Source organism: Phoenix dactylifera, chromosome 10, assembly GCF_051530095.1.
Source record: "Phoenix dactylifera cultivar Ajwa chromosome 10, Ajwa_hap1_PhDact_Kaust_v1.1, whole genome shotgun sequence".
NCBI classification, from domain to species: domain Eukaryota; kingdom Viridiplantae; phylum Streptophyta; class Magnoliopsida; order Arecales; family Arecaceae; genus Phoenix; species Phoenix dactylifera.
Genome location: NC_143199.1, coordinates 31,853,928 through 31,868,290, shown reverse-complemented (window position 1 = coordinate 31,868,290; position 14,363 = coordinate 31,853,928). Strand labels below are relative to the sequence as shown.

Here is a 14,363-nt window from a genome sequence, read left to right as displayed (position 1 = left end):
AATCGGAGTGAATCGGGAGAATAATAGGTTAGTATTTTTTTTGCGCACGCTGGCGAGAAACAGACGCTGTCAGTTTGTCAGACTCTGGTTTAAACAATGGCAACTTACCTTGATGTGAAATTGTGTGTTAAGTGGATAAAAATAAGAGAGGAGAAATCAGTAAGCACTGGGAAATGCAGTTTTATCCGACTACATTGGATCAGGATTGCAGGCTCCATATTACTTTTACGTTAAGAGATAGAGCTGAAATCAGAATATATTCATATTTATAGTTATTTTAATTTATAAATATAAATATAGATATAAATATTAATTCGATACAAAATTATAATTATATTTATTTTAAATAAATATAGATACAAATCGAATCTTAAAAATTTAGATATAAGTATAGATATAAGTTAGATTATTAAACTTTATAATTGTGGAATCAAAAATATTATTTAGTAGATCGTAAATCAAGTTAATAGTATGCGAATATAATTATATATATATTTAAAAATTTTATAAGTATTAAATAAAATTAAATAGCATTATAAATATAATTTGATATTTAGATACCGACTGCATACTTATCTCTCCATATTCATATAATATATATTATGAGAGTTTGTCTGTTCTAAAGTAACCATAGATTTTGTATGCTTTCGGAGATATCATGTTAGAAGTAAGTTTTTTAGTTCAAGATGTTTCCCAATCGTATACTAATTAGGATTACACTTCCACCAGTAAAAAGAGTTGCATATTATTCGGTGCTCATGTGTATGAGCAGAACATTAATTAGTGTTCTCACCCACCCATTAATCTTCTATGCTGTAGCTGTTTATTCGCAATTTATGCGCAAAAACCGAACAGATAAAATACATAAAAAAGAATGTTATATGTCTCTACTAATTACCTACGCTGTTCCTTTATGTTTTACTTCCGCATCATCTTCTAAAATTCAGTCCTTTGCCATGGATATAGCTAATATTTGGAGTTAGCAAGACTATTTTCTTATTTGATTTCTATTCAAAATACCTGCAAAAGAAACGTTGCTCATCGTGTCTTGCAGGGTGCAAGTGCTGCCGCATGAATGCAATTATTATTCTTTATGTGTTTCTTTGGGAAGAATGTACGAATTGTAGATCTCTTCATTCCTATACCTGCAATCTCGGTGGTGAGCCCACCTTATTTAAGCCAAGAGTAAGATAATTCCGAGAAACTAATTTACCTAACACAGAAACTTTGGAACTGTTTTGTGGAGGATCAATGAGGTACTTGTAATATAAAATTTGGCATTTTGAGGTAGGCAGAGCGAGAATGGGGAGTAATACCACTCTCAACTCAATTGCCACCTGGGTTGGTGAGAATAGTTGAGATCCTCATGCCATAATACACGGTGGCTTGGGCATTTGGGGTTAGAAATTCAGCCCAACAAATCTTGAACACAGTCCCATAAACAATCAAATCTTGAAATATTTATTACATATTCTGCTTGTACTGTAAAGTTTTGCCTTTGAAAGGATAAAAAGACCATGAATTCTAAACTTAAAGTGTAGCCAATGCAAACAAGCAGCCATGTATCATACATTCATGGATTTAATATCATTGTACTGGACATAAAGACAAGGGCACCACACCTTAGAGATGCAACATTTGATCACACAGGTTCATATCTCCACAACTTCCCATGAAGAGCGGCTTCTTACTTTCACCTAAGATTTTCAAAAACAATTACTTAAAATAGTCAATATATCACCTGGCTCCCAGTGCAAAAAATTATTGATGGAGCTGATGACAAGAGACAATCCAGTAACCATCTAGGCCTATCAGCCAAGGCCACAGGCTGATGAATGCAGATTGGCTCAAACTTTTCAAATGAAGTTAAAACACTGCACTTTGAGATTCTTTAGCCGGTTAGAGATTGCGGCACCAAATCAAAATGGGTCTCCAAAAGAGAGTGCACTTCAATTAGAGAAGACACCTTGAAATCAGGTTTTTGATCATCGCTGAGAGATTCAGGAGAGCAATATCTCCCTGTTTCATCGAGCAAACATGTAAAGGCTCCAGCTCTGTTCCCACAAACCACCTGTAAGAGGTCATAATTAGCATTGTTGTTAACTGAGGAACATACACCTTACATGCAGGTGTTTTCCGCATGCATATTTTATGGAAGCTAATGCTGCTATACCGATAATATCAAATAAAGTATGATGATGGAAAATTACCAGTTAGAAGTTAAAGCATTCTGAATGCAGTATGAATCATGTCTCTATTAGTTTTCAGTATCACAATTCCAGCCAGTCACATGACTGCTAGACAAGTTTGAAAAGAGTAACTACACGCTGGTTTAGTTTTCAGCTCCCATAGTCCTGATAATACTACCTTTTTCAAACCAATGCTTAAAGAGAACAAGCCAAATCCATGCTTAAGAAAATTGTGCCAGATGCAGTATGAATAGAACCTGATCACTCTACTGCCCAATTTCAAGGCAATATATCTGTCTAAATGATGCACTAAAATAAAGCAGTAGTACACTGAGATGATGATACCACAATTGAATGAAATGGAAACAACAGTATCATTCCCAATTGTTTCATTATAATAATAATATACAATCATCATTACTATTGCCAAGAATTTTTGGGCAGTCAGAAATTGGTGGATGTCTCCATACAGCATGAAAAGCCTATGTGGTCCATGATAGATGAGTTTGGAACAAGGTTACCAAGCATAGACAGCTTACAATTGCCAAACTTGAACTCAGAGAGTCAAACTCAATATTGATTAAAATCCTTAAGATATAGTTTGTAATAAATAGGGATAGTTGTTTCTTTCTTGTTTACTAAGATGTAAACAGCAGCTGATCCACCTAAAAGTGACACAACAGAAAGCAGGCAGTTTCCTGTGCAATACGACTACCAAAAAGTTGTGAGCATATTCTCAAAATGATTCCGTTATATATAGGAGGCAGTTACCACATTTTCCAAAGCTTCATGATATCCCTCTTGTGATGCAAAGAGAAGGACCATTTCATAGCTACATATGAACCTCATGACCCATTACAAGAGCAGATCTTGAACCATCTCTCTCGTTATATTATGTATACGTATACACACACACATATACACATATATATACATGTACATATATGTCTTACACACACACATACAGAGATAGACAGATAGATATACATACATATACATGAATTTAAATACTGCCTTGAAACAAGATAGTACCATCAGTACCGTGCCATTCTGACATGGAAAGAGCATCGGGACAAGTGTCAAGTTGCCAAAACGGGTGAAATTGTGATGTAAGGCCGACCCGATCGGTACTGACTGATATCAAGCCAATATGGCCAATATAAAGTCTATCCTGATTTGGAGAGATTTCTTTTATTTTTTTAAGATGGGAACAGGATGACCCGGCCATTCTGATCGATTCCAATCGATAAGAGGTTTAGCCTGTACCAAGCCTGTTCCAATTGACACAGCAATTTTCCTGAAAGAAGGTGGACAGCCAATGTTGGTTGACCCAGAGTGAAGTGGGAGAGACCATATCGATTAGGTATTAAGTCCGGTACAAAATCATACTAGAAATAGAATTATTCAACGCAATAATGAAGCAAGCATGCCAAGATTATTCAACCACAAAAATATGAAAATCCGGTGAAAACTAATACTGACTCTAATGAAAAATCCATATGATTTTGGCCAAAAACCTCTGAATTCCATTTGCTCGCATGCTCAATCATGGGATGAAAATAAAAATCAAATATTGATTTGTCAAAGTTCCCAACCACGACTCTTTAGATTTTGCATCCATCAATCTAAATAGTTATAAGTTTTGACTATGAGTGATAAGGACTAGGAAACAAATTTATTCCTTGTGCTAGAGATAATTAACTCCAATAGTTGATTGTGTTATAAGACAACAAATGCCAGTCAGATAACATAGTAGATGATTAGATGAACTTTAATTCAATCCATATCCATGTTGCACATCAAAAAAACAAAACACTATTGACTAAATATCCATATTACATATCAAAATTTCAAATATTGAAAAACTAAATAGGAAAAAAAAATCTCAAATATGTATATCGTTATGCACCATCGTCCCAAGAGTCTGTATCAAGGTTCACCAACTAGGTACCGAATCCTATACATATACCATCTTATTACAGTGTCAGTACATGGTATAAGACTGCAAGGCATACCGAGTATCAGTACGGTACAAGTCTATGTACCAGTTCGATATTAGTATCGTACGGTACCGACCGGTATAGCAAGCCTTGATCGGTATGGTACAAGTCAGTATTGTACTGTTCCTGAAAAAACCGGTACCAGCCTTGATATTGATATTTCAATTCTTGTATGTTCTGGTTTCCACATAAAAGGCTATGTGCACTAAGTTTATACAAGCAACTATTGTATGAATGCAATAAACGTGATCTTCAATTTGCTACCGTCATGATACTTGTCCACTCAAATGTTTGAAGGAATGAACACCTCAAGTTGAAAATGGCAACTAACTCAATTGACAAAGTTATCCTTACCCAAGTGGGTGTCATAATACAGGTCACTAGAAATGCATGTCGTTATTACTTCAAGCTACATCAGCACAAGGGATTACAAGATAGTATTTGAATGATGTTTTGCTCTCTTTCTCCTTCTCTCTCTCCTCCTCCCCCTCTCTCTCCTCTAGGATATTCGGTTTTGGCTACCGATTAGATCCAGCCATCACTGGCCAGATACGACTGTTGTCAATCACGTGTACTTGAGTTCCTCTCTCTTTCTCTCTCTATTTAATTCGGCCTCTCTCTCTCTCTCTCTCTCTCTCTCTCTCTCTCTCTCTCTCTCTCTCCTAGAAGTGTCCTCAATCTACCCTCCCTGCTTCCGCCACTTCCTTTCTCCCCCTCTCTCTCCCCCTCTTGGCTAGAAGCGCCTCAATCCAGCCTAATCGGGCCTCTTTGTTTCACCTCCCCCTTCTATCCTGAGACTAGATGTGCCCTAGATCTAGCATGATTCGTGTTGTCTTCACAGTAGGTGCTCAACTAATGTCAATGGTCCGAACTGGCTCTCTCTCCTAACACCCTTCAACAAGATATTCTCAGTGAGCTTCCCAATGTGTTGATTTCCAGCGAGTCTTCTAGCATCGAGACAATCTAAAACTTGAAAATGAATGTTGTTTATTGACTGTATAGAGGTGTGATTTGAATTTTGAATTTTGTGGACTTTTGTTGGATGGAGTTTTAGGGATTTGGGCCTTCCTGGTTGTTAGGCTGATGCCTCCCTTGTCTTGTTCTCTACTTTTCCCTTTCCTCCTTGTACATTTTTTTTCATTATTTTAGTGAATTTTAGGTGGGTTTTCCCCTACTTTTCCTAGAAAAAGAAAAATCTTGTTTGCCCAGGTCTAAAACCTTTGTGAAAATATAGCGATATAGGTTAGTTGTATATCTGCAATTTCTCTTGAAATGCTAGCACAGCAAATTGTTCATTTCAAGCCAAAATCAAGAATTGCTATTTGTATCAATATTCATCCATATAAAGAGTTAACACTAATAAAACATCTGCAAAATAAAAGCATTATTGAGTAATAAAAAAAAGAAGACTAAATGGACTGGTATGCTCTAGTTTTTGCTAAAAGTTAAAATCTATATAACATAAATAAAACAAAATATAAACTACATAACATCCACTTACATCATCTCGGGCACTGTCACCTATCATCATGACCTCACTTGGACGGATTCCCCAAGTTGAACAAATATGCAGCAATGGAGCTGGATCTGGCTTATAAGGGAGAAATTCCCTACTCAAAGCAGGGATGAACTTCATCTACATTCATGGAACAAGAATATTTTCAGAGAAAAAAGTCATTAGAATTAATTCAAAGAACAGAATACATCGATGAGTATTTTTATAAGATAACAATATGACTTAGTGGTATGTCAATTAAAACGAAAGGGCAAAATGGAAACCTAGCATATATCAATTGGATAACTTCTGTAAAGCAATCATGATTTCCAATCCAAAACATATTATTTAAGGTGACAAGATAATTGCAGTTGAACCAGCATAGTTGAGTCAGTATACAGCTAACCGGAGCACAAAGATGCTGCAAATCCAACTCTACAGTATTCCAGCTCAAGAAACATCCTATAAAGGCATCCAAAAAAGCAGCATCTATTGTTTTTAAAGTTGCGGGGTTCTAACATCTTTGCTTTCACTAGATCTGAACCTTGAAAAAACCTTTAAAGTCATAAACAAGATTTTTCATCCCTTTCTTTACTAGATTATCTTCTACTTTTAAGATTTTTAAATTGCCAGCAAGCCTTCCACTGAACAACTGCAATAGTTACCTATCAACTCCTTGCTTCAGTTAAGGGCTGCAGCAAGCTTTAATTTTAAAACTTTCCCCTTATTTCCTTAACATCTTGTGAAGCGATTGTCACTCAAAAGGGTCTTACCTTGAATATAATCTCAACCACATATGGATGAAATAAAGCTTGTTGGTCGAAAGTATTTATTTACATCTATGCATGCAAATGCACATGCAAGCAAGCAAGGGTACATGAGCTTCCCTCCTTTCACTTGTGTCAGCATGCCTACTCGTACATGCATACACAGGTCCTACTTTACATGCACAAATGTGCACACATGCAGGTAAAAACATAGGAAAAAGAAACCATCTGACAGAATCAAAATGGCCCATAGAATGAATACAGTAAACCTGAGGATATACAATGACATTAGCAGCTTATGGAACTTGAAATCAAATAACGTTCCATAAAGTATGGCTGTTGATGTTACAGAAGGGAAAAAAAAGAAGAAAATGTATGGTTGGTGTACTAAAGCAAGGGAATAACAGATAAGTGCAAACAATTCAGATTAAGGACTGCATAAGCTTGACCTGCAAACACCAAAATCATCAAACACTTAGTATGGTAAAGCATTGATAAAACCATAAAACCTTTATTAGCAGGAATTCCGAATTCCAGCTATTTGGGCTAGGCTTTTTATGAATCTTCTGACCACCATTAATTCCAAAGAGGGATATATCCCACGACAATTTCCAAGTCCTTCCTCAAGATCTCCATCTATGCTATTACTGGTGTTTCCTTTGGCTTTCCTAACCTTTTTAATGCAAAATTTAAGTTATCTCATCATTTGGCAGTCTCCAAACTTTAGACATGCCCACACCATCTCAGTTGGTTCTCCACCTGCTACCCTCAATCGTGCAACAAATATGCTTCCTCTTATGTGTTTATTTCTATCTCCTATGTAAGCATATGGTAAAAGCACCTACTTAAGAGAACAACAATAAATCATCCAACTACTTACCCCAAATCGTTGATGAAATAAATCGACTGCAGCCTTGATATTGCGAGTAATTAGACCCCTTCTGCAAAACCTCAAGTTAGATGCAGTGGTTGCAGCAGCAAAGGTAGCTACTATGCAGAAGGATATTCAAAATGAGGAACATATCAAGCCAAGTCATGCAGACATTTAAAAAAATAAATATACAAAAGCACATGAAAGAATGTGAATTTTGAAGTTGTAGAGGACTTATGCATAGATTAATGAGCTAGACATAATGTATAAAGGTAAACTTGAAAAATGCATATTGGCTGTATTTGGAAATTGAAAATAAAGCATATAGAATAACCTGATTATAGATAGTGTAGTATAGGTACATTCAATTACAACTGTAGGAAATAGTTTGGTAGGTGAAGATAAATGTTATAATTCAAAGCAGATATAATCAAGCAACAAACAAGACCTAAATGTGGGAGGTCATACAGCATTGCATGTCTGAACTGCCATGCACCTGCTCTTTTTGTGAATAATCACATAAAACTATTCGGCATAGCCTAGTCAAGAAACATGATGATGCTCCTCCAAAACCAGGTATGAAGTGAAACTAATCCATATACATTTCTTGGGCAAGAATATGTTGATTATTGCTTGCAACTAAATTATACAAGACCGTACAACGGCAACAAAAAAGAAAAGAAAAGAAACATGATAAAAGTTGATACTTCACCTTATTTTCTTGGAATCAAGATATTCACAAAGTTCAGTGGCACCTGCACAGTAGGTTCAACTCTATCAGCGAAGGAAGTTGCAGCCGAACAATCAAAGCAGGTCAGGTCGGTTGCCATTCATAATAGAAAGAAAGAATCAAAGGGAACTTAATCTTGATTACATCTAAAGAACTAGAAAGCAAAACTCTGCTATGTTTTTCCTCTTAAAGTCATGCAAATGATAACAAAAATTAGCTAGTAGCTGGGGTTGTCCTAGGTCATCTTTAGTTATCACGATCAATTTGTATTGAAGTTTTATTAAGTCGGAGTAACCTATCACTCATATTGTGATATCTATCCTATAAGTCTGGATTTCTTGTCTTGTTCAAGGTTGTGTTTTCTTAAAAGCTACAATCATATCAGGTCAGCTATTGATTCAGAGATACGCAAGAAAGCATCTAAAAAAAAGAAAAATAAAAGAGAAAAAGAAAAGGGGAAAAAAGAACCGCATTGTAGGATGTATCTTTGATGGGCAAAGCTTTAAAATTAATTTTTTTTTTAAAAAAAAACGTCCCCCATTAAAGATCCAATATTTTTCCTCATCCTAATCCTAATAGTCTCATTTTCCTTCAATCTACTCCAAGATCAACACAATGCTACTCAACAGCCACGTCAAGAATGGGAACAAATCACCAATAATTGTATGCTATCAAAGAAAACCACAAGAAACCACTCATCAAAAAGAAGCGATCGACCACGAGGAGAAAAGAGTTAAAGATAGAGAGAGGAGCGGGGAGGGACCAACCGACCGGGCATAATCTGGAGGCGATCGAGGCCCTGGCGCTCGAACTGGGCGATGATCTCGTAGGCTTTCTGCTGCTCCAGTGGGTCCCACGTCTCGATGTGGTGGAGGATGTCGACGTTACCAGAGGGGCTGGCGGCGCGGGCGGCGGCCAAGCCCTCGTCCCCGAGCACCGCCCTGTACATGGCCGCGAAATCAATCACCGGCACCGTCAGCGTCCCGTCCATGTCGAACACCACGCCCCTCAGCGTCGCCCTCCCCCCGCCGCCTCCTCTGCCGTCGCCGGAGAAATTCACCGCCGCCACCGACATCACCGCCCGACGATGATAACGAGAAGAGTGGGAGAGGGAGAGGAAGCGGGAGGGGGAGGTGGCTAAAGCGCGTCTGAGGTGGGGGAGGAGCATGGCGCAGGGGGAAGGGACATCGTCGCCGTTGGCGCCTCTGAAATCTTGTGGTGGCGGCCAGATTGGGGCCCACAACCAACGGGTCATTACGGTGTGATCCTATCTTCCTTTGTTTGGCACGGACCATGCGCCTATTTGGCTAACTTTAGGCAATATGTGACGTCGTTTAATCCTTAAGGTGACGACGACATGCACAACGTACAACATACGCGATTGCAAGGGAAAGGAGGAGTATGCAATGGACGGTTGATCTGCTATCTTTCTCTATGGACAAAGGTTTGGATGGAGGGGCATCGATGTAACAATCCCATGTCTGTGTGGGGGCGTTTGGTAACCCCAACAGGATCACCACGATGATCTAAGATCCTCGTGATCCGAATGCTGGGATGATTTGATTCTTGGTGATCTAAGATCAATATGTTTGGTAGGCTATGGTTCCGTGATTAAAAATCCCCGGATATCCATGAGTAACTTGTTTGGTATGGTACGAGGATCCAAGATCACCGACCATATAATACCATAAATACCCTTGATATATCTTAGATGAATTTTTTTATATATTTTTAATTCTCATAAATTAAAAATGGAAGTCAATATACTAATTCTTATAATAACTTCATAATTTTGTTACATATTTTACTTTTAGTAGCCCCTTATCATATATTTATTAATCATATAAAATATATTATAATAAAATATTAATATATTTATCAATATATTAATTATTAATATATTCTATAAAAATATATTTATTACTCCTATAAATTATTAATCTAATAAAAATATGTTATTTTTCATTATAGAATTAATATTTTTATTTGTACTTATAATAGATTTTTTTAATACTAATAATTATTTTGATTAAAAATAAGGTAAATAGAATTAATATAGTAATATATTAAATATTTTTATTATATAAATATAAAAAATAATAATATATTTCTACTAGAATTTAAAATTATATCCTTCAATAATAATAGGATAATAATATGATTAGTAATATATTACAATATAATATATATCATTAATATAATATTATATATATATATTGACATAATATATTGATGATATATTGATATATCAATTTTTCTACTATCTTGAGGGATATTTTTGTCTTTAACTTTCAACCTAGGACCACTGTCTTGGGTGATCTTGCATTCCCAACCTCAAGGACGGGTATCCCATTACCAAGTTGGGGGTGATTTGAGGAGTAGAGGTGATTTAAGATCACCACCACGTAGGATCACCGTGGTGCAACCAAACATGGTGATCTCATCACTTCCATCCACATCATCCTTGATTCTAGGACGATCACCCCATACCAAACGCCCCCTGTAGCATATAGCACAAAACATACTTAAAAACAAGTCATTGATTCCAATACTAATTTAAGGTGAAACGCCATCTAATGGGAAAGGCAAAGATAGTTGGTTACCAATTTGCGATGTTGTTAAATTGATTTGGAAAAAATTAAACTTATCCTCCAAAAATTCAAATTTACTGCATCATGATCTATCATCCAGCAACTAACAATCTCCGTAGAAAAGACTTGAATGACGAATTAACGAATGCAGGAAAAGTAATACACAAGGAATAAGAAATACATGCTCCTGGAAACATTGTTGATTCGTTACCCACATTATGAGTTTGTACTTTCTAAAAAAAAATAGCTACCAACCCATGTTAAGAAAACGTGAATGACTGGGACCGTTTATCCTGTCGCAAAAATCCGTAGCCACGCGATCAGCGGCTGCCTTTATAAATACCCGATGGAGGATGTCTCCAAGGCCAGACACACAGCGCACGGAGCAAACTTCTCTCTTTTCCATTCCCTCCTATCAAGTTATGGGCATCCTTAAGTTTTCCATCATGCAGTTGTTCGGCTTTGTAGTGTTATGTGGTCTACTTGCTAGCCCTGTTTGGGCGATGACTCGCCATCGTGACTTTGTCGTAAGTTTAACTCTTATCAGTTTCACCATTAGAGGTTTTCCACAGGACATCTTTTTTTAGGTTTTTTTTTTTTAGTTTTTTCTTGATATGAGCTTATGTCTGCGTTATGATCACTAGTAGGGATGCCGATGGGCTGACTTGATTTAACGCATGAGTTTGTGATCCAAATGCCAAGATTAGAAGGCTAATAGAATTTGGATCCTCTATGATGTGTGTTTTGCGCCATAGAGGATTGTACGGTCCTCGATTACTACCACATCAACCAATTATAGAGATGGGCGCATGATGTTGCATGCTAAATAGGACATGTTGTCGTTGGATGGTAAATAGCTGTCCATCTCTATGATTCGGTGATTTGCCTTGACATGCAAAATATGCTCGACAAGAGGCTAATGAAGGGGGGCAAGGTCTTAACAAAAGTCCTATTAGAGATACACACTCACCATGCTTTGCCTATATGGAAGGCTATGCTAGCTATAAGACCTTTACCATAACTCTGAAGGGTTGTTACCTATGCTCCATGATATAACCATACTTTATATGTTAACAGTTACGACCAATTTCGAATCCCTAGATCAGTTCTTATCAGGAAAAAAAAAACAAAATATCTATATCATTCGTATAAGTTTGAGTCAGTTTCCCATTGTGCATGATGATTACTTAATGGCTGCTGCAGATAGTAGAAGCTTCCTACACGCGCCTCGGTCACACCAAGAAAATCCTGACGGTGAACGGCCAGTTCCCGGGGCCAACCATGCATCAAAGCCCGCAAGGGCGACACCATTATCGCCAGGGTCCGCAACGATGCAGGGTATAACATCACCATCCATTGGTAAGCATCAAAATCTTTGAGCACTTGTATTTGAAACTGCTAAAGGAACTACCAATCGAGTTCCTATATATTAATTCTCGCTACACTCTCAGGCATGGTGGGGACCAACCGAGGAACCCGTGGTCCGAACTCCGACGGGCCCGAGTACATCACACAGTGTCCAATCCAGCCCGGACACGTACACGATCTTGCTCACGTGCAGCGATTGGCATTGGGCAACGGTACATGGAGCCATTATAGTGTACCCTCGGCTCGGTACCACCTTCCCCTTCCCCAAGCCCTACAAGGACATACCCATCATTCTGGGTACGTGCATCCCCATCTCTCTCTAGTTCTTCAAGTAATATAAGTAGCGTGTGACGGGCATGCATGCATGGGTGCATGCAATATAAGTAGGTTTTAAATTTGATTCACTTACTTCATTATTCTATAAGTTATAATTGTTAACAGGAGAATGGTGGAAGGCGAACGTGAGTGAAATCATAGAAGACGCTCTCCGCACCGGCGGTGGCCCGAACTTGTCCGATGCCTTCACCATTAACGGCCAACCAGGCGATCTCTACGACTGCTCCAAGCCAGGTAGATCGATCCCTGCGCGAATGCCCCGTTCACGGCCTGTGCGACGGCTGCAGTCTATCTTGTATACCGTTTCGTCTCGCATTCGTTTACCTCCGCGTATATGTTATATAAACAGGGACATTCAAGGCTTTGGTAGAGTATGGGAAGACCTACCTTCTCCGAGTGGTCAATGCAGTCCTCAACGATATGCTCTTCTTCGGCGTCGCCGGACACAAGCTCACGGTGGTCGGCACCGATGCGAGCTACACCAAGCCCTTCACCACCGAGTTCATCATGATCACGCCGGGCCAGACCATGGACCTCCTCCTCGAGGCCAACCAACCAGTCGCTTGCTCCACCAGCAATCGTTACTACATGGCGGCTTCGGTCTACTCGAGCGCGGATGCCGTCCCCTTCGATAACACCACCGCCACGGCGATCATAGAGTACATCGACGCCACCGCCAATTCATCGACCGCTCCACAATTCCCCTCCCTCCCTGCCTCCAAAGACACCGACTCGGCAACCAAATTCACCGCCAAACTCCGGTCTCTGGCGAGCAAAGACCATCCGGTCGATGTCCCGCAGACCATCGATGAGCGGATCATAATCACGACAGCCGTCAATGAGATTTTATGCCCTGATCACTCGTGCCAGGGGCCCGACGGAAACCGGCTGGCTGCTAGTCTTAACAACATAAGCTTTGTTCCCCCACGGATCGATCTCCTCGAGGCCTACTACCAGCATATCCACGGGGTATATGGGACAGGGTTTCCGAGAGAGCCGCCATTCCACTTCAACTTCACCGGCGATAACTTGCCCAAGAGCTTGTTGTTTCCGAGGACTGCGACGGAGGTCAGGGTCTTGGAGTACAACACTAGCGTGGAGATGGTGCTCCAGGGGACCAACCTTTTGGCAGCGGAGAGCCATCCCATTCACTTGCATGGCTACAGCTTCTACGTAGTGGGAAGGGGGTTCGGAAATTTTGACAAGGACAAGGACCCCCCGTTGGAGAACACGGTTGCAGTGCCGAAGAGCGGGTGGGCGGCTATCAGGTTCAGGGCTACAAACCCATGCAGGTGGACTTGGTTCCTTTTCTTGACCCTTTTTTTTCTTTTTCTTTTGGTTTTTTGATGATCGTCCCGGGTTAAGTAGAGTCTCCGGATTTATTATTGATTTTATCATGATTTGATGAAAGGATATTGTTTTATAAGGCTTAATTTCTCGATTTTTGATATTTAATTGATGTTTCCTTCCAATGTTATTTTTGGAGATTTTTTCCCAAACTTTTTTTTAAAAAAAATCCTAGATAAAGATTTGAAAATAATTTTCTGTGCTCTTGGTGCATATTTATTTATTCACTTTGAATACATTTGTTCGGGTGTGTGGTTCATGCACTGCCACTTGGAACACCATTTCAGCTGGGGAATGAAGACTGCGTTCATAGTGAAGAATGGAGCGAGCCCACAAGCTCGGTTGCTGCCTCCACCTCCAAATACGCCTCCTTGTTAGAAGATCCAACAAAGATCATGGCTCTGGAAATATTAAACCATAGCGGCGGTGTGATTAGTCAAATTAGGTACCACAATGAAGACTGGTTTCTTCCATATTAGTAGAATTAGTTATCAAATAAGAGGGCAGGGACTTGAAGAAATATTTGTTTCACTGATCTTATATTATTCCATTTACTCATCATTTCAATCACAATATACTCGCAACTTTGTGGATCATCTCGATAGAATAGCATTCCCACCAAAAAAAAAAAAAAAACTCAATAGCTTAGCATGTTAGCTTCAAATATGA

General features: G+C 38.9%; 1 protein-coding gene and 1 pseudogene across 2 annotated transcripts; one reads left to right on the top strand and one right to left on the bottom strand.

Annotated features, from left to right (window-relative positions):
- Nucleotides 1-1,438: 1,438 nt before the first annotated feature.
- On the bottom strand, nucleotides 1,439-9,344 carry LOC103706962 (Haloacid dehalogenase-like hydrolase (HAD) superfamily protein). Of its 2 annotated transcripts, none has more exons than XM_008791252.6 (5): nucleotides 8,824-9,344; nucleotides 8,035-8,077; nucleotides 7,332-7,389; nucleotides 5,691-5,825; nucleotides 1,439-2,071 (listed from the first exon to the last, which is right to left on the bottom strand). In XM_008791252.6, exons 1-5 carry the CDS (start codon nucleotides 9,305-9,307, stop codon nucleotides 1,892-1,894), a joined length of 900 nt encoding a protein of 299 aa, XP_008789474.1. In that variant the 5' UTR covers nucleotides 9,308-9,344; the 3' UTR covers nucleotides 1,439-1,891. The 2 variants fall into 2 exon arrangements, with proteins under 2 accessions (XP_008789474.1, XP_008789473.2); XM_008791251.6 differs by having other exon boundaries at nucleotides 7,332-7,392; nucleotides 8,824-9,282.
- Nucleotides 9,345-11,146: 1,802 nt separating this feature from the next.
- Nucleotides 11,147-14,072, top strand: LOC103707023 (putative laccase-9; annotated as a pseudogene).
- Nucleotides 14,073-14,363: the final 291 nt, after the last annotated feature.